The sequence below is a fragment of the Eptatretus burgeri genome, chromosome 10, assembly GCF_056783735.1.
Source record: "Eptatretus burgeri isolate ZD-2024b chromosome 10, Ebu_testis_v1, whole genome shotgun sequence".
NCBI lineage: Eukaryota > Metazoa > Chordata > Myxini > Myxiniformes > Myxinidae > Eptatretus > Eptatretus burgeri.
The window spans coordinates 88,395,584-88,418,042 of NC_140970.1; the positions used below are offsets into that span (position 1 = coordinate 88,395,584).

Genomic DNA, 22,459 nt, shown 5'->3' on the forward strand with positions numbered 1-22,459 from the left:
TTCATAAACAAATACTTCAACTTGACAACATAAGAAGGCAAAAATTAATTTGCATGCAAGATTAATGAAACAAAACAACCGACAGGTTGATAGCATCATCTGTTGGAGCACTTTTCGATCATCAGGTTATTTTCACCCATTAAAATGTTTTACCCTCAGGAAACAGGACTGGACCAGAAATACTGTTATTTATCCTGGCCATGCTAAACATGATACAGGATGATACAGAGGCAGTGCACTCGACCGAGCCATCTCGCTATTGGGTTTGATCCGGCTGAAACCGTCGGATTGGCGCTTCGTGGGCAGGGCGTTGCATCACAAGGTCAGCCGTTCCTTGGGTAGATGTTAAGCCGGGGGAAAATATAACCCATCAGGATGAACCGTACAGTCACCAAGCACACAGCGCCACTTGCACATGAACGAGGATAATGATGGGCAAGCGTCAGCTTAAAAGTGAATGAAGTCACTGTTTTGGAATCGAAAATCCAGGACTTGAACCATGGAACCTGATAAACTGGTGTGTTCCAAGACAAAAAATTATTTTGTACAAATGATAATATTGTGAGTGATTTAAGTTGGAACAATGCTTATGAGACGGATATACATATAAAAGTCTATATTTTGCAGACTAGTGTCCCTGTAAGAAACCATATTTTCACAATATGGCTTTTCCTTGGAATGGAATGGGAGGCCTGCAAAATAATTAAATTAAAACGTCATGGCCTGAAAAGCACCAATTAGACAGCTTGTTGTCAGGCTGGGAACTGAACCCAACCAAGAACTCAAAGGCAAGTGCACCACCTCTGCAGCACCCTGCCCTGCTAAATAAATACTTGTTTCATCAAATCTGGGACAGCACTGGAAAATCTAAAACAAAAGAGAATGAAGCACATTGGATCAACCTCCATGGCCCAAAAATTTATGTGCATAAATTTATTCACCATGATAACTGCACAAGTACAAGGTGAATGTACATGACCAAAATTACACTCTGATAAAAAATTTTGTTAGACAATCCTACTTTTAAATGGAGGATTTGTGCACATGCTTGAAAATGAATGAAGATGATTATTTCATCTGATAACCGATTTGCAACGACACTTGGAAACGAGACAAAAGCTGAAAACGTGAGGGAACTCAAAGCCTTCAAGGGCCACACCTTTCACAGTACGAGCACAGCAAGGCACCACTCGGATAACAAAGTAAAAGGACAGCTCAGAGGGAAGAAATTGAGGATAATATTAACTAGTGAGCAGCAAAAGACCAGGAAATGTTAGTATAAAGCACCTGTGCGAACTCCTGTGCCCATTTCTGTGCCTCTGTGTCTGTTGCGATGTTTGCAGCATTGTCCACAATCTGGTTTCCCTCCATGGCGAGAGATCCATCACCAAGCCGCTTGATGAACTTCATGAACTGTCAGAAACGTAAATGGAAGTGCAATTGTTTGGTAAGGTCCAAGGATGATCGCTCATTCCAAACTGAATAAGTCAAAGTGAGGTCAAAATTAAACTTTGTAATGAATGAGTGAAAAAACAAAAGTATTCGTTTTATATTCACTAGCATTGAAGCTATTATGCCTGGTGTTGGCTTAATGGTTAGGGTGGTGGGCTTAGGATCCGAGTATCCTGAGTTCAAATCCCACTCGGCTGTTGAATTAATACCAGGTGGGGTTGACTCTGCCTGTCATCCTTCCGAGGTCGGCAAAATGAGTGCCAGCATGCTGGTATCCTGTGTCGGAGTGGCGACCCGTCCAGGATTGTGCCCAATAGCCAAGGAGACTGCTTCGGCAGCACCAACGCTCTGCACAGAGTATGGTCCCAGTGGATGGATGGAAGCTATTACTTCACTGAAGTTGAAGCTGTTACTTCACCGATTATATTGTTGCGGGCCGGGGGTCAGGTGAGAATACCACTGGGGAGGGGGGGGAAGCTATCTCGGCTCCCACCAGACTCCCCGGAATTGTAGGCCGTCGCACACGGATAATTCCGTGACGCGGCGGGTCGTTTAACCGACCGGGAACGCCAATAATTCAACCGCGTGACCTAGGGTCCTCCCGTCTATGGGTTAATCAGGTTACCTAATTAATCACACGATTTATTTACCGGGGAACACGCCCTCGGAACGCATTGTCCGAACCAGATCACTCTCCCGGATCGGATCACTTTACCGGATCGGATGCAGCCGAGCAGCACTGCCAAGGACGTACCAGCTAAAAGGAATGGATCGTTGGGAATAAAGTCCCGGCTAAGCTAGGATTCGGACCATGCTGGATCAATGAAAGAAACCACAAAAACGAGCTGGGAACATTTCTAATAATAATTTATTAACAGTGGGCGAGGAATGGTATGTGGTACGATCAAAATTTATTGGGGTGTGTTGTGCAGAGATAGGGGGGAGAGGTGTGGTGCAGCAAATAAACAAGCAACTTACAAAAGCGGACACATTGCAGACTTAACGCGAAAATAATAACAATAATAATGATAACAATAACGATCTTCTGCAGTCTTACTTAAGCAGACAGGCGCCAGGACACAAACATACACACGCACACACAGTCACAGAAAAACCCGATGAAGAGGGAGTATTGAAATAAGAAGGGAGAGGAGTTGAGGATACGATATCGGCACATTTGTACTTGATTGCACGACGCGCCACCAATACGTTTCGGGGGGGGGGGTGTGGGGGGATGCTCTGTGGTGCGGTACCAGACAGCTGGCACGTCGTCTCTGGCTTCAACAGCGCGTGGAGACCGTGGGCATGAAGCAGGGCTTGAGTGGAGAAGGGGCGGAGTCCAGAGTGCGTGGATGGAGTGGTAGGCGGGACCAGGTAGGCGGGTGGGGTCAACATCGTGTGGGCGGAGATGAGGAGGAGGAGTCCAGGCAGCAGGAGGCGCGTCGTGGCGGTCGGGCAGAGAGACGAGGGCGAGGTGAGAGAGAAAGGCGGAGGGACCGCTCCGACCTTTATAGGACTTGCAGCACGGGGCAGTGGGCTACCCCGAAGTGAAATGTCATCACCTGAATCGGGCGCTCCGATTGGCCCCAAAAACTCACGCAGCCCGCAAACTTTGGCCAGAAACCGCACCACTCCGTTTCCGGCAAGGTCATCGCAGACAGCGAAAATATTCCGCTCTGACCCCACGACATGACACGAATCGCCCACACCGAAATTGGCGCGCGAATCGTCCCGCAAAAAACCCCAGGCCGTGCCCTGGCAACCGGCCGAGGGTCCCGCATGCCCGCTTGGGCGTCCGACCAGCGCCGATCAATGCGCCCGCTCCACGCGCGCCAACGTGGCCCGCACTGTGCAACATTCCCCTGCTCGATCGCAGCTTCATTGGCCGTAGAGTCGAGAAGACGTTCACCATCCATGGAGAATCCGCTGCCGCCTGTGAGGGCCGAAGGTACCTTGTTATGGATAAATCCATGCATGTTTCGCGCAGTACGCGCGGAACCTCTATGGCCCACGTGGTCAGTGCTCGCGTTTGCCCGGTTCTGCTAGCGTATGCGCGGGGCGAACACCGATATGTGTCAGATATTGAGGAAATATGATACAAAGTCGTGAGCGGCGTACGTGTCTGCCTTCGAGCACATTCCATACAGCGCGCGTGGTACGGCCATTACGCACGTGGCCAGCGCTCACGTCCGCACAACTCTGCTAGCATGTGCACGGGGCGAACACCAATATGTATGAAATATTTGGTTGAAAAGGAACGTGCCGCTTTTACTTCGCACACTTGCATCCCGCCCAACGTGGCGTGGAGTCGCCTTTATCGGCCTCCGTACGCGTTTCGTGCAGCGTGGGCGTCATGCTGGCTGTGTTTCCTGTGTTGTGAAAAACACCATTCGTGCAGCCTCTTAAGAGATATTCATTCGTATGCCTTTTTAATGCAACCGGCAATCTTCCCCAGATCATCGGAAGCACGATTCGATAATCCCGGACTGCCAAGCGCACTGTATGACTCGCCCAGGGTTCCCACTCAATCTCAAAAATGAAATTCCCTGACATTCCGACTTTCCCTGACTGTGTTGGTAAAGATTCCCTGACCTTTTCAAACGTAAAAATTTATGAAGTTATTTTCGTCGGCTCCTCCTCCCCTACACCGACTCCTTTCCATCACCATTTTGATTTATACATGGTGTACATCCAATCATTTTCAATTATTTTCTTCTTTTTAAAATGCCAATACTAGCATAAAATTGTCTGCTTCAAAATTTATTTGAATCTTAAAATATGTAGGCGTGCTTTAGACAACTTCTGAATACCATTTTTGTTGGGAAATTAAACTGATTCTTCATTTGGGTGTTAACTTCGGTCTTTTTGAAAATGTTCCAGAAAGTACACTTTCGCAGCTCGTACTGGCATTTTTATTTTTTTAATTAATATAAAACTTACAAAACACAAATCATACTAATGTCAAAAGTGCCAGGTACCATGACTAGATCAGAATTGTATCAGAAAAAATTTAGCAACATTTAGAACATCTAAATCTTGCAAAATAACAACGAAACATTGATATTGTTAATGTGACATTGCAGACAAGCTAGAACACCCGATGATATTGCAGAAATGATGAACAGACTACTATATTGTACATTTTTCTACAAGCATCTGGTCCTAAAAAGGACCGTTTGTTGAACTTCTACGGTTAGGTGGGTACTCCTGTACCATTCCCTGTGGATGCAGGTACGTTCACCGCCGCAGAAGTGAAATTACTCAAATGTTACATGGGAAGTTGCAGTAACAGTCGAGATGTTATATACCAGAATTGCGAAAATGTCAATAACATCAAGCAGCGTGTGTAGCTTAGAATTATATGGTCGGCAAAAACTAGCAATTAAGGAAACAAATGTGAATTGTTTGAGTAATGTTATTACAATAGTTAACATATACAGTATGGACAGTTTCTTACATTAAGTGAAATGTCAGTTTGTTACTTCTTTAGTTTCTGTAGTTCTGCTATTTCCATATCAACCTTCCAAGATTCAGTTGCTGTTTCTTCCATAAATTTTGCCTTTTTAGTCTGAAGCACTTTTATCTGCTCACATGCTTTCTTTTTAGCTGCAGTCTTTTGATCGAGCTCACTTGTGGCTTCACGTTTACATTCCAGTGCTGCTTGATACCTGGCATGAGAACCCCTCACATACATCAATAGTGGCTTATCAATGTTCACAGAGGTGACTCCACCTTCTTCCTGCACAGCATCATGAAAAGCATCTGACTGCACAGCATCTGCACAGCAAACAATTCATGAAAAGAGCAATAAAGAAAACTTTTATAATCATGAACAAAATAATTGACTGGGTGTAAAGGGTACTAATTAACATCATTAGGCACTAATCACACATTTCCCTGATCAACAAAAAAAAATCCCTGAAAAATCCCTGACTTTCCCTGACCAACCTCAATTCCCTGAATTTCCCTGACTTCCCCTGACTTTCCAGGTCAGTGGGAACCCTGTCGCCGCAGACGTTGGATTGAGGGCTCGCTTGGGAACGAGGGCTCTGCGCTGTTAATGCTCACGCGTCATCGTTTCCTCGCAGCGGCGCCGCACGCGCTGGCCTCCGCAAGGACCCATCTCACAGCGAAGGCGCACGTGGCTCAGATTTACATCAGGAATAATCAGAAAAAAAGAGTAGGGACAAAATCAAAAAAAATGATGTAAGCAAACCCAGCTATGAGATCATCGCAATGCACGCCCCTGTTCTCCCACCAGACAAAAGGGAAGGGACTATCTACACGTATAATAATGGAATAACTGTCTTGGGATCACTATCTGTTGGATGTATGCGGTTCCGAGAACCGCAACAATATATGTATATATAGCATATATTACATATATTGCATATATTACAACAATATATGTATATATAGCATATATACAATATATACATATATTGTTGCGGATTCGCGCCCGCCGGCATGCGAACGGCCACGTAACTCGAATCGCGACACGTCGCCCACCGGACGGACAATCCAGTCGTGACCCTCTCGGACTAACGCCGGGAACTAGTCACGGGTGGACCTTTCGGCCTCACCACGATCGTGCCAATCGGCCCCCCGCGTGGGATAGGGTTGCTCGCCAAATTCGACCTACCTAAGTACCCACACGGAGGGTAGACTGGGCGATCGCACCTCGCCGCAGGTCGACTTCGGACACGGGCCACTTTAAGCGACCCGTTCCGTACTATCGGGATAACCGAGCGGTGTTATCGTCGGCCCCGACGGTTCGATTAATTATCGGGCGTTTTAGCCCACGACCAACCCTTTACGTGAAGTAAGATGGAGATTCAATAGAGGAAAAGACGAAGCGAAGCGGGAAAACAGTTCAACATAAAGCACATTTATTTCACGATGAACGGAAAGCACACATATACAATTACACCAAAAGCAAATGTAAAAGGAGAAGAAACACACAATATTACACAAAAAGCAAATATAAAAGAAGAAGACAATGCAGAGCTATCCGACTACCGAGCACACGGCAACACTTATACAATTTTACTTCACAGACGGCGCCGACAACACATATACCCAAAGCAAAAGAAAAAGAACCACCCTCCAGGATGAGGGGGGTAGGCGGGCCTGGGGCCGAGACCGCGTCGGGCCTACCCGTCTGATGATGAGACGCAAAGTGGCGGTGGCGCCCCAACTCCGCGGGCCTCGCGGACAGTGTCTGGTAGGGGGTGGGAAAGGGGCCCCCTTGTCGCACTATCTCAGCACGGGGGGAAACAGGAGGGGGTTGTTGATGCTCGGGGGATGGAGGATATCTCCCTGTCTCGGGTCCCGCGACGAGCGTCTCCACCACGACCTCGGTCGCGCAGCCGGCCTCTCCCTCCGCAGCTCCCCGAATCCGACGCGAGCACCCCCTCGACCGCCTTCGCCGCCGCCACCTCTCCACAGCTCCGTCCAATCGCCCTCTCCGTCTCCTCTCTTGACTCGTCCCAACTCTTTACTGGCTCCGCGAACTCCCAACCGCGAACTGCCTTGACTGACGAACGCAGCCGTTTATATCCCCCGTGGCCTCGCTCCTTCACCTTTGACCCTTTACCTCCGACCCTTCACCTCTAACTGGCTCCCCATTGGACCGAGGAAAAGTGGGCGTGAATGCTTTTTGATCCATGAATTTGCATATAGCGACCACACTCCAACGCCCTGGAGGCGGGGCCAAATCGGCCCACGCTCACCGATAGGACGGAACAGAAGTGGGCGTGAGTCGTTTTTGATCCGTTTTCCACGGAAAGTCTGTGATGTTTCTGAACACGCTGCTCGGTGCGCGCCCTGCACGAGTCCAGTATCGGTGCCCACAAGTGGCGCAAGAATGGTGGTGATGCGATGGTGGCGAGTTGTGACGGTAAAGGTCGTGGCTGTTGTTGTGAAGCGGCGTTGTGGTTGGTGGTTGTTGTTGTGAAGCGGCGTTGTGGTTGGTGGTTGTTGTGTGATGGCTGTTGAGACGTGGTTGGTGGTGGTAGTAATGGCGGCTGGTCCAAAATAAAGATAGTAAAGAAAAACGGCTATCTTTAAGGGTCGCAGCCCGCATGAATGACATTTATTCCCTCTAAACAACGGGTTTGGGCCTAACTACACATATACTTACAGAGATATCTCACCTAAGGGACCTGAATGGTGGTTTGTGAATTTCGTCAACCACAACAATATGAAAAAGATCCACTCACATCTCTTACCTGTGAATGGAGGGAATAGCCAATCAGCTCTCACCTAATCAACTAAACCCAGGTAGCTTGGATTATATAAATAATTGATACCCCCCACACCCCTCTGGCCGAAGAAGCTGCATAAAGCAACCCAAGAAGGCAGACACAAGCTAAGCGCTTTGCCGTTTCAAACCCTTCCCAGAGTTCCTCCACAGCTATAAAACCGTTCACACAAAGTACACACATGAGAATCCCAATGCTACACACCCTCTCAGCTACCAGACCGGTTTCTTTGCTTATTGGCGAATCATCAGCAACAGTGCAGACAGTGTATTGATGGTCGAGACAGCAATGCATACTAATGAGGCTCCCAAGCATGTACCTCGTGCAAACTTTTCATCTCCTTCTTCCCAGTTGAAATGATGGCGCCATGTCTGTTGTGCAAGTAAGACTGCATAAGGGAAATATGTGCTCGGGGCAAGTCTGCCCTTCTGTACCTTTTGACTTTGCTTGCTTATAAATACATGCTTTGATGACTGCCTGCTTGTGAAATAAAAATTGTTGTTGGTTGCTTGTTGAACATCTTTCAAAATTTCCTTGGCTGTCCTTTCTTTCATTGGTCTGGCATAGCATGTAGTAATAGATAGATGGGACGTTTTTCCCCACTGATTGGCTCCACCCATTAACTAACGCTGCACTCACAGCCCGCTCGGCCGTAATAAGTACCCGGGTGCACATGGAGGGCGCGGTCCCTAGTTAGGGCAACCAAACTACCAAAAAGGTAACGCAATAAATAAGAGCGGGGACCTTGAAAAGTTTGATGGCTTTAACTGGTGTCCGCGATGGGTGAACAACCCGTCGGGCCACTGAGTTGTGCCAAAATTTCAGAAAATCAATTTAAAATACTAAACTAGAATATCTTCGTTGGATAAGTGTCCACCCTCTGAGTAAATACTTGGTGGAAGCACCTTTGACAGCAATTACAGCTATGAGTCTGTTGGGATAGTTCTCTACCAACTTTGCACACTTTGATTGGGCAATATTGTTGCGAATCTGGAAGCTATGATCACACTCAACATGCAGGTCCGATAGATTAGTTATATAGGTAAGTATGTGTTTTATAGATAGCTCCCGCCCCTTGTCTAATGGGTAAATAAATGTCCATGTGCTGTGATTTATCTTTATAGTTAGGATTCCCCTTTAATGAAAAACCTCAGCTTCTACGTCAGCCGCAAAATGCCCGTTAGTTGCGGACACGCTGAAGAACAGCAAACCCTCTGCTCCCGGCATCCTCCGCGCGCTCGCTGAAATGCGGGTGTGTCAGAATGGATTCAGAACCCAATTCCATGCCCAATATGGGCATAACTTGACTCGCGGGGCGGAATGGAATGCGGCAGCCCCCACTTATGGCGGATGAGTCACGCCGGAAGCAAGGTGGGCCTGAGAGGAATAAGAAGCGAACCCTCTGCTTGGTTTTGAGTGAGTTGGTCTTGTTCGGCTGTTTCTTCTTGGTTCGTGGAGCTCTTCGTGGTCTCTGTTTGGTTCCCGGCTTGGTGCGACTTCTTGGCTTCATCTTGGTCGGTGGTTCTTCGGGGAAGCGACGCGTCGGGCCGGAAAGGATTGGCGCCTCGTCTCACGAGCACGTGTTCCGGAGCGCGAGGGGATCCGCTGGAGCTCAGAAAGGATCGCAGCTCGCGGTGGTTGGGTCCAGCTCACCCTCGCTGGTGCCCGGTCCGAACAGCTTGAAGACCACACGAGGTGGGAAGGTCCGAGACAGACACTGGGCTTCAGCTCACCTGTCCCTCCGAGCTGAAGTCCGCAATAAAGGCATCAGCCACCATTTCTTCTGTCTGCGGGTGTGTGTGTGTGTGTGTGGGCCCCGTCTAGTAAGTAGTGAATTGTACAAGTGCTGTGTGCTGCATGTATTGTATTGCATTTCTTTAGTCGGTTTGGTTCTGCTCTTACGTGCCTCCTTTATTCCCCACCGATTGTATAAATAAACCCCCATTTGTTAAATGTATTCAGCTCGTTCGTGTCCATTCTGTCATTGACTGAGCGTGTCGCGTGCTGGGGGAATTAGCAAGGCCGTTGTGCCGCAGTAATGGGATAAATCGGACCAACGGAACTCGGCGATTAAAATCGCTCGGAATCGCACACAGAACGAGCTCGCAAAGCAGCTCGGTTTTATACAAGTTCCATCGAGGGTGTGAAGACTAGGTAGATCGCCACGTGGTCTCTAGGTATTTTGAGATTTGCCGAATAACCCTGTACCACGTGGTGGAAATATTGATGCTTTACGGTCCACAACAAGGGACCCGTATTCTCCGGAGAAGTACGATCTGAATTCCGGGCGATCGGTCGAGCCGACTTGCGACTCCATCTGGTGGTCGTGCTCGCGGCCGACGTCCCGGCCCCGCAACAATATTTGCCCATTGTTCTGTACATAACTGTTAAACCTCAGTCAATTTGCGTGGAGAGCATTGATGAACAGCAATCTTCAAGTCATGCCACAGATTTTCGATTGGATTTAGGTCAGGGGTCTGACTGGGCCATTCAAGGACCTTTATCCTTTTGTGCCTTAGCCACTTCAGTGTAGTTTTGGCTCTGTGCTTTGGGCCATCATGCTGAAAGGTGAACTTCCATCCCCAATGTCAGCTTTCTTGCAGAGGGCAGCATGTTTTCTTGGAGGATTAATTGTGTGTATGACTAAAATTGTGGAGTGCTTGAGATATTGTTGTCACATACACACAGTAACCAGTCTTTGCCATTAAGGCCTGGAGCTCTTTCAAAGTTGACATTGGCCTCTTGGTGGCCTCTCTGATCAGTTTCCTTCCTGGTGGCAGGGTCTTGGTGGTACCATATGTCTTCCACTTCTTAATGATCGTTTTGACTGTGCTCCAAGGGATATTCACAAGGCCTTTGAAATATTTTTGAAACCCATCCCCAATCTGTGCCTTTCCACAACTTTATCCCAGAGGTCTTTTGAAAGCTCGTTTGTGCTCATGGTTGAGTCTTTGCTGTGAAATGCACTACCCAGCAGTGGAAACCTACAGGAACTGCTGATTTTATTCTGAAATAATCAGAATCACTCCAATTTATACAGATGGAGGCCAATTAACTTGGTGTGTGATTTTGTAGGTGATTGGTTACACCTGAAACAATTTACAATTGCTATTATAATTCAGGGGCAGGTGTGGACACTTATCCAACCAAGATATTCCAGTTTTGTATTTTTAATTTATTTTCTGAAATCTGTCGAATTTGTAAACAAAGGTGGAAAAAGTCTGATTTAATGCAATTTAATTCCTGGCCATAAGGCAACAAAAGGTGAATAATTTGAAAGGGGGTGGAAACTTTCTATCGAGTTTGTCAATATCACACACACATATATATATATATATATATATATATATATATATATATATATATATATATATATATATATATATATATATATATATATATATATATATATATATATATATATATATACATACATCTATCTATATATATATATATATATATATATATATATATATATATATATATATATATATATATATCTACATCTATCTATATATATATATATATATATATATATATATATATATATATATATATATATATATATATATATATATATATATATATATATATATATATATATATATATATATATATATATATATATATATATATATATATATATATATATATATATATATATATATATATATATATATATATATATATATATATATATATATATATATATATATATATCTATATCTATATATATATCTATATATATATATATATATATATATATATATATATATATATATATATATATATATATATATATATATATATATATATATATATATATATATATATATATATATATATATATATATATATATATATATATATATATATATATATATATATATATATATATATATATATATATATATATATATATATATATATATATATATATATATATATATATATATATATATATATATATATATATATATATATATATATATATATATATATATATATATACATATATATATATATATATATATACCTATATATATATATCTCTATATATCTATACCTATATATATATATCTCTATATATCTATATATATATATATATATATATATATATATATATATATCTATCTATATATCTATATATCTATATATCTATATATATATAGTCATGCGCCGCTTAACGACGTTCCGGGTAACGACGGATCTGCCAGCTCGGGAAAAAAAAAATGAAAAAAGAAATGTAACTGAAAAATTCCTATCGCCGAGGGATGCAGCCTCGTATAAAAATAGCACATACAATTATGTACACTGTACAGTACATAATATCCCATAATGATAAACGACAGTGTGGCCCTGTTATAATGCGATCGTTGAGGTCCATAAAATGTCATCACGAAAAAAACAGGATCGTGCTAAATCGGGATTCAAAGAAATCGGCTTTCAAACTGAAGCAATGTTTCCACGTTTACCTTATTGCAAGTAAATTACCTTTGAAATGAAGAATTCCGCGAATAAATCGTTGTTACAGTCGACATTAAAACACAAATTTGTTCTTGGTGAAGCTTTTTATGTTGTTAAAACAATCGCACTGTTCGAAAATATACATCACAATTGACAGGTGCTCGCTTCTTCATTTGTAAATTATAACATCGATGCAATGATTACGTATTTATAAAATCCAAACGCTATTTATTCACCTTTCTATAATCGATGCGAGAGGAGATTGTAAGCTGCTGCTAACAACACCGATGGCCGTCATGAACAGCACAAAGGAAAATCTAATGTGTCTTCCGTCTCTCTTGGATGTGTGTTACAATTGCCGACAGTATTCAGTACAGTAACATGCTGTACAGGTTTGTATCCGAGGAGCAATAGGCTACACCATATAGCCTAGGTGTCTACGTTTGTGTAAGTACGATGTTCGAAAACGAAAAAAAAATGATGTTCGCACAACGACGTCGTCGCTTAACGACGCGTTTCTCAGAACGTAACCCCGTCGTTAAGTGGCGTATGACTGTATATATATATATATATATATATATATATATATATATATATATATATATATATATATATATATATATATATATATATATATATATACATACATATATATATATATATATATACATATATATATATATATATATATGTATAGTTGCAGTTGTGGGGATAGATGGAGGAATTTCATAGCAAAGTTATAGAGTTGCTTGGTCCATGTACGTGTCGGAAACATGTCGATGTAAATCAAGTTCGGAAAGCGTGAGCTTAAGTGTTACTTGTCACCACACAGGGGGTGGTGCTGTGTTAATTAGATAGGAATTAAGACCAATTTCCCCGAGTATGTAATTGCCGCTAACAGCCTAACCGCTGTAATTAATACATTATTATTTTCTCTCACAGGAAATTGTATCTGAAATACGAAATGAAAACACTGCTTTTGCTACAACTTGGGGCGAAATTGTTGGCTTGGTTGAAGACCTTATGAGCGACCAAGACCCACAGAACGAGCTCGTCCTTGATGACCCAACCAAAGAGTTATACCTTGGAGACCAGCAAAATCCTGAAAAAGAGTTTTACAGCAATAGTACTCATTGCGAGTTATCAAGACAATACCCACTGAACAAGTTATACCTTGATGAGCCAGAATACAAGTTTTACCTTGAAGACTCACAAATTTCAGACATTTTGAAAAATGGAGTTTTCCTTGATGATCCACAGTTATACTATGTGAGATCTATCACTGAAACCCATAAAAATTGGAAAAATGGAGTTTTCCTTGATGATCCACAGTTATACTATGTGAGATCTCTCACTGAAACCCATAAAAATTGGAAAAATGGAGTTTTCCTTGATGATCCACAGTTATACTATGTGAGATCTCTCACTGAAACCCATAAAAATTGGAAAAAAAATGGAGTTTTCTTTGATGATCCACAGTTATACGATGTGAGATCTATCACCGAAACCCTCAATATTTCTGGAAATTGTGATTCTACCTTGGAGTCTTGGATAGATGGTTATATTTTTGGATACTTGAAATGTGGGTTCTGGCTTGATAACTCACAATGTGATACGTATCTTGGTAACTCAACAGGAATGTGGTTATACCTTGGAGACTTGGAAAGTTGGGTTTATTTTGGAGACTCGAAATGCTACCACTCTTTGGGATCTAAACCTATCGATGTAGTTCTTTGTTGGATGGTGCTTCATGAGAGCAATATCAAGAAAGTTCTTACTCCCCCTTTCTACTTCATCAAACCTGAAAGCCTTAAATATAAAAGACAGAATTGGAAGAAGAGAAAAAAAAACATTAAAAAATATATTGTTAGTTCTGGGAAGAAAGTGCAGGAAGGTTCTTACTCTACCTTTCAACTTCATCAAACCTGAAAGTCTTAAAAGACAGAATTGGAAGAAGAGAAAAAAAAACATGAAAAATATATATTGTTGAAATACGTTTTGAAAAAAAGACATTGTGTTGGGAGAGGGTTGGGTTGGGGTTGAGATTTTGAATGTGAGGGTTGGGGGGATAGGGTTGAGATTTTGAATGTAAGGGTTGGGATTTTGAATGTGAGGGTTGGGATGAGGGTTGGGATTTTGAATGTGAGGGTTGGGGTTGAAATTTTGAATGTGAGGGTTGGGACACACACACACACACACACACACACACACACACACACACACACACACACACACACACACACACACACACACACACACACACACACACACACACACACACACACACACGTTAAGCCTTGACTATTCAGTTGAGGATTCTGTGTTTTGGGTTCACAGATCTAAGAACGTCTCCCATTGCACACACATTATATACTGTTATACACCTCGGACTTGGCCCTCGAGTGTCCACAACGGTATATAATAGGAGGGAGTGAAGCGCCAACCCATTGCTCCCATTGCACACACATCTACTATACTAAAAAAATAGAATGTTTGTTTGTATGTGTGTGTGTGTGTGTGTGTGTGTGTGTGTGTGTGTGTGTGTGTGTGTGTGTGTGTGTGTGTGTGTGTGTGTGTGTGTGTGTGTGTGTGTGTGTGTGTGTGTGTGTGTGTGTGTGTGTGTGTGTGTGTGTGTGTGTGTGTGTGTGTGTGTGTGTGTTTGTTCGTCCTTTATAGGCGGACGAACCGTTGGATGGAATGAGATGAAACTTGGCATGAGTGATCCTTGGGACATGAGAACGGACATGGGGGGGGGGGGTCAAGTTCAAGGTCACGGGGTCAAGGGGTCAAGGTCACTGGGTAACTTCAATTTCTCAATTTCATCCGATCGAGACGGGACCAACGCCATTCGACAGATAATCAAAATTAAATGACACAGTTGATTGACGACATTCACTTCCGACTTCCGGTTTTCGAGTTATGACGTCATAAATTGACTAAAACTTCAATTTTTCATTTTTGTTTGTCCTTTATAGATGGCCAAACCGTTGGATAGAATGAGATGAAACTTGGCATTTGTGATCCTTGGGAACGGACATAAAGGGATCAAGGTCAAGGTCAAAGGTCACGGGGTCAAGGTCACCGGATAACGTCAATTTCTCAATTTCATCTGATCGAGATGGGACCAACACCATTCGACAGATAATCAAAATTAAATGACAGTTGATTGACGACATTCACTTCCGACTTCCGGTTTTCGAGTTATGAGGTCATAAATTGACTAAAACTTCAATTTTTCATTTTTGTTTGTCCTTTATAGATGGCCAAACCGTTGGATAGAATGAGATGAAACTTGGCATTTGTGATCCTTGGGAACGGACATAAAGGGATCAAGGTCAAGGTCAAAGGTCACGGGGTCAAGGTCACCGGATAACGTCAATTTCTCAATTTCATCTGATCGAGATGGGACCAACACCATTCGACAGATAATCAAAATTAAATGACAGTTGATTGACGACATTCACTTCCGACTTCCGGTTTTCGAGTTATGACGTCATAAATTGACTAAAACGTCAATTTTTCATGTTTGTTTGTCCTTTATAGACGGCCAAACCGTTGGATAGAATGAGATGAAACTTGGCATATGTGATCCTTGGGAACGGACATAAGGGGATCAAGGTCAAGGTCAAAGGTCATGGGGTCAAGGTCACCGGATAACGTCAATTTCTCAATTTCATCCGATCGAGACGGGACCAACACCATTCAACAGATAACTGTACCCACCCATGGGCGGGTACTTTGCAAGTTATATACTGTTATACACCTCCGACTTGGCCCTCGAGTGTCCACAACAGTGTAGAGTAGGAGGGAGTGAAGCTCAACCCATTGCTCCCATTTCTCTCTCTCTCTCTCTCTCTCTCTCTCTCTCTCTCTCTCTCTCTCTCACACACACACACACACACACACACACACACACACACACACACACACACACACACACACACACACACACACACACACACACACACACACACACACACACACACACACACACACACACACAAAGCCTTGACGATTTTGGGTTCACAGATCTAAGAACGTCCCCCCTTGACAAATTAAATACTGTTATACACCTCGGACTTGACTCTCGAGTGTCCACAATGGTGTATAGTAGGAGGGAGTGAAGCACCAACCCATTGCTCCCATGGGTATTATCTGCTTAGTTTTGTCTTTTGTAATTCCTGTGAATAAAATGAACCTAAAATCTCTTCCCCTTCTAAATCATATATCTTATAAGTCCAAGGAACCGTATCTATTACATCAACAATTTTAAAAAGTTCGTTCGTCCATCGTTTAGTATAACCTTTTTCAAAATGAGATCTCCACCTCTATATTCTTACGATATCACCAACTTTGAACTTAGGTTTTCTGAGATTAATCTCTTTTTCATATTTTAATTTTGTAAATGTTTCTGATGGTTTCATATTCGTTGACGTGTGAATCGTGTCATTATACTTATCCACAATATTCTGAATAAAAGATGACCATTGTTGTGAACCGAGTTGTGTGCATTTTTTATATAGTCTCTCTTTTAAGGTACGATTAAAACGTTCAATAACAATGGCCTTTCCTTCATTAAAGATAATGTATAATGTAATGCTGTTATTTTTTAGAAAATTCATAAATATCTTGTTATAAAACTCTCCACCCTCATCAGTCCACAATTTTTTAGGTTTTCTCTTACTTCTATTAAATATCTGTTGAAAGGCTATCATAAGAGTATTACCTGTTTTGTTTTTTAAAGGAACAACCCATGCATATCTACTCCTCAAATCAATAACGGTTAAAGCATACTTGTACCCCTTATCATTATTGAGTTCAATCAAATCAGCGGACCAGATATAATCAACTTCCTTGGAATAAACCTTCCTTCTATGAAACTTTGTGAATATTGGTTTATGTAATCATCAGCTCATTGCTCTTCAGTCTTAATGACATCATTAGAGCCTACAAGTTTTTTGAATTTCCAAGCCCAAGTTTCAATTTAGCACTGATCATCTTCTTCACCATGAATCTATCAACTTTTTCTCTCAAGGTTGGCTTCTGTATCAGAGACAAATTATACAACATTTCTCTATCGGCTTCATGCTTTTCTTCCAAAGTTGTGGTATTCCCATAATCAATATCGTGTCTCATGCACACTTCATCAACCCTATTGATGGGCTTACTCCATGATTTAGGATTGTGTGCCTCATCTAATCTTTTATCAAAGTTTGTACCTGGACCACAGAAAGAATACCCTGGTAGATGCAATTCCCCTGGTATTCCAGTAGTTGTAAATTTACTTCCTGATAAAAACTTTTGTATATCTCCTCCGAGTTTGTGTTTGGAGATAAATCGATTTTTTTTGAACCACACACCGAACATATACCTTTTTGTATAACCCTGTTATTTTTACTTTTAAAATATGAAATATTTTTAGTATTAGTTTTCTTTTTTAATTTGAGACAATAACTCATTTATTTATGAGAAAAATTCTGACAGAGTGTGAAAACCTTTTTAGTCTCCAACATGCACATTTGAATCTTAATTTTTAAAACAAAGAATCCTTAGAAATGCCTTCACTCTCTCCTCCATTTATTTAAGAAAAAAATGAAAAACTTTAATTAAAATCAATATCTTGCCGATGTCAATAGGCTTGTCAAAAATATTGCTAATAGACTTGTCAATTCTTTGTTTTCCTCCTCGATGGGTTGAGCTATTTTCTGTAATACCCGCAATCTTTTTGTAATCTCACTGGTTTCCATATTTTCATATTTATTTATTCTCACCCTTTCCTCCCTCTCCTCCTTCTCTCTTTCCTCCTTTTCTTTCTTCTCCCTCTCCTCGCTCTCCTCCTTCTCACTCTTTTCTCCTTCTCTTTCTTCTCCCTTTCCTTCTTCTCCCTCTTCTTCAACTCCTTCCTCGTCCCTTTCTATCCTTGAATCGCTTACACCCCATAGAATGTCATACATATATTCATCGGGATTTCTTGTTATTCCTGTATCCAAAATAATTTTTTTTTACAACAGGAAACCAATAAAATTTATTTTGAATTTCTAAAAGAGCCTTACGTTTTCTTAACTTTATAATTTTTTCATTATTTAACATTCTAATTAAATCTAAAGTTGTCGGTTTATCAACATCAGCATAATGCCAATCTTTTATTGAAAATACCTCATTCTTATGTTGTAGAACATATTTATTAAAATACCGAATACCCTTTTCTTGAAGGTATGCTTGGACACAGAAATGATCATTTTCTTGAAGCCTTCTTGCCGTCATTTATGTATTAGAAATATATGTCAAAATAATATTATGGCACGAAACACCTCCCCATCATCCCATAGATAAATCATTTTGTATTTCCTTACTTATTACATATAACCCTGTTTTTTCTGTTTTCATGATATAAACTCGGGCAAAACCATTATTATATTTACCCTTATTAAATTATTTTATTTGTTGTTTACTAATCGTGCTTCCACAAAACTCATTCTCGATACCAAGTGGATAATATTCTTCCTTACGAGACCGATTTAATTGTTCCAGGTCTTCTAGGTCAATTTTAAATGACCAATTATACCCTAAATCATTCATATCATACCCCCATTGTTCTATTCTCATACAAACGATATGCCCTTCTTTTTAAAAATGTATTTTAATTCGAACTGTGAATTCTGTATGACCTGGAGATAAAATCAACACTTCTGTATCTTTGGAATACACGGCCGTTTTATGTAAGGATATATATTGTGATAAATCACTTAATCTCACCAAGTCTTTCGCGCCAGTCGGGCTTGGATAATTTTTTAATTTATAAGGATTTTTCATATTAATGTTTTTTGTAATACTATATTTATGTCATTCAGCCTGTGCCTTTGTGTAATAAGTTGATAATAGTATCATCCAAATAATAGATACTATCGATTGCTTCCATACTTGTATTTATTTAGGAAAAAAAGATGTTAAAACTTTAGAAACCCTGACCCAAGTATTTGAATTATTTTCTGTCGTTCTTGGGAGGACAACTGTTTGGAGACGATATTCAACACTAGGGCTCACCAACCACCGTGTGGCTTCATCAATCATGCCTGCCGACACAGTTTTGTGTTTTGCCTTTCTTAATTTCTTTAATTGCTTGTAATTTATGAGATTCCTTTTGGGCATCTTTTATGCTCTTTCCGGCAACTGCTACATTTCCCACAGCAGAAGCAGTTGAACCAATTAGGTCTTTATGTTGAAGAATAGTTGAACCGATACCCATTAGAGTATCAATTATCCCATCTCCTCTAAATTGATGTTCGACACCCCCTTTGTCTCTTAGGTTTATAGTATCCTCTACCAAGATACATACCTTCACCCTTGTAGTATGGGGAAAGGAACATCCCATCCCCTGTAATTATTTTATATTTTCTCAACTCGTGTTTCCTCACAATAACCATCATATTTATTTATTGGAAAACCTCACGTAGGTGAATTCTGATGGATATAACTTCTCCATTAAAAGAAATCATACGATTATCTTGGTCAGTTATCCTAAAATTTACTCCGTGTATGGTTTTTCCTGACACAGGGAGATAAACCAGATTATTGGGTTCCATATTGAATTTATAACCAATTGGAGTTGAGTTTGCGCTGAATGAAAATATTGTATTTGTTTTTATTCCACCATTATAAGTACCATCAATCAAATCACAGTGAATTAATACTGAATTTATTCCTGAGGATATTTGAATGACATTATCACTGTAAAACGTCCCATTAGTTTCAATATTTTTTTGAGGAGAAACCCAATAACTCTCTAAATGAATTATCAATTGTGAAATCAACCTTGTAGTTATTTTTAAGTTTAATCGTTGATTTTTAAGGATGTTTTTGAATATCTATAACAATATTTTTTGGTTCATCACCTTGTTCTTTCATAAGACGAGCGATTTCGGAAGATATTTGAGAAATCTCATATGCTCCGGGTGAGACTGTTATCGTTTTGTATCCACTTCCCGGATTATAACTAAACTTGTCATTTTTCTCGGTTATATTAAATAAGGTATTATAAGTTTCCATGGACAATAAAGATGCCTCATATTCTTTTGTTGGGTCAAGTTGTAGTGGGTATGGGAATGAAGATGTGTGGTCGTTTGTTGTGAAATTAAAACTCAGGAATGTGCTTCTCATCATATTTAATATGAAATAAAATGTCTTTATATTGAGATTATTATTAATAATTTTCATGTTCATCAACTGGTCGAAAATGGCTGATGCTTCATTAAACAATTGTTATTTCCAGCCTTCTTACGACCTAACAACAATAACAGTCTATTAACTAATTGCGATGGGTCATTTGGAAGAAAACTAATACCTGAACCAAGGATACTTAAAACCTGAATAATGTGTTTCTCCTTCTCATTTTTCCTAATTTTACCAGAAATACTAACCCTATAATTAAGAGTGTTCAGCAGATCAATATATCCTCTATCATCATAATTTTTCATATCCAATGGTTTATCAATATACTTTGATTCATCCCTCACAGTTGAACCTTGTCTTCCATCTTTTGTGAGAAGAAACATTAATCTCGGAGTTAGTTTAATAGGGGGTTGAGCAGAACCCAAAAACTTTAATTCATCATTAAATATCAATACCTTTTCTTGAACAAGATGAAATATTGCTGGTTGCTCTGTTGGAATGAGTCCTGCTTTGGTTTTTGAATCTGCTGAATATTCATTGTTTTCAAGAGCATTCACAATATCATCAGGGGGTCGATTAATCTCTTCCAGTTGTTGAAATAAACCTTCATCATCATATTCTAATTCTCCTATATGCTATAATTCTTCCTCCATCATTTGACTGAAATCTTTTAACATTTGAAGTTTTTTAGGAGTATATTCTACTGTGGGAATTGTGGAAACATCTATAATTTTTTCTTGGGAAGTTTTTAAAAGTGGTTTAAAAAATTTTTCTCTTGTTTTCTTTCAAATGCTTCTTCACCCATTAGTTTCTGTCTGTGTTTCTTCTTAATGTCTTCCTGTTGTTTTACAACTTTTGAAACCAACTCTTGATGTTCCTTCAATCTTCTTGCTCTTTCTTTCACATCCATTTATTCATTGGAAAATATCATTTAATACCTCATCTTGTTTCACAACAATCTTATATATTATTTCCGAGTTTGTGGTTTCGTGTCGCGCTATCTTCGACTTTGTTCTGCGCTCGAGTAACGTGATATTCGGCTTACATTATCTCAAAGACCATATGAGGTGCATGGCACAAAAAAAAGTAAATAAAATGGTTCTGAAACAGTGAAATCGTATTCCACTTACTGCATTAAAGTAAAATTACTACTGATACTCTGCATCAGTTCCTTTCTCAAACACACCCACCCCAACATGTCACGCAGAACACGGGTTATGCTAGTATATTTATATTTTTCAGTCGGGTGCTTCATGTAATCCCCAAATTCCTTTTTACTACATAATGTAGAACAATTATCTCTCCAAAAATTGTTTATATCTATTGAATTTAACTTGAATAAAATAAAAGTATTAGCATTATTTCTGATGGAACGACGAGGAAGTTGAAAGTATGATTGACTAAGATAAATACAATTACAAGAAGAATGTCTCCCTCTTGTTTAGTAGCTGTCCATTACCGTTTGGTTTCTCTCATTAACACAATCAAAGATAACGAGGTTCTTTATTGATTTATCCAAATCTTGGGGAGACGGTATATCATCCGTATTATCACGAAGAATACAAGCTATCGGTTTTGATTTCTTTTTACATCTCTGTGTATCACAAAATAGTTGTATCATATCTTCAATGTTATAATCATTGAGGTTTTTTTGAAGTTTAAATAAACCGATTACATCTTCTTTTTGAAGACCAGCATTAAAATCTTGTGAGAGTAGTTGATACTCTGGTTGAAAACTCGACTTTGTGAAAATTATTAAATTATCATAACCTAAAAATTTGGGAGTCAGGAGCATCTTCAAAAGTAAGCAGGTTTTTCCGCATCCGCTTGAACCAACTATGAGACATCTTAATGCATTTGGGAGATTTTTATGGTTGTTAAATTTTATCTTATTTTCCCAAATGGGTAAAAAATCATTCATTTATATATTTGGAAAACAGGTTATTTAATTTATTATTGGCTTTTTTAGAAACTCTGTATTTTATCCTGAGTTCAGGTTTAATTTCAAGATAATCCATTATTTTATTTATGCAATATCTTGTGTTGATATCTCTCTGAAAATCACATCCATGAATAATATATAACAATAATCCTTTGAACATTTCTCT

General features: G+C 40.2%; 1 protein-coding gene across 3 annotated transcripts in view; it reads right to left on the reverse strand.

Annotated features, from left to right (window-relative positions):
- PEX5L (peroxisomal biogenesis factor 5 like) overlaps positions 1–22,459 on the reverse strand; it is a 104,048-nt gene that overhangs the window by 22,137 nt on the left and 59,452 nt on the right. For all 3 annotated transcript variants that reach the window (XM_085899253.1, XM_085899254.1, XM_085899255.1), the window contains one exon: positions 1,288–1,413. In XM_085899253.1, coding sequence (XP_085755379.1) covers positions 1,288–1,413 — 126 coding nt within the window. The remainder of the gene's footprint in view (positions 1–1,287; positions 1,414–22,459) is intronic.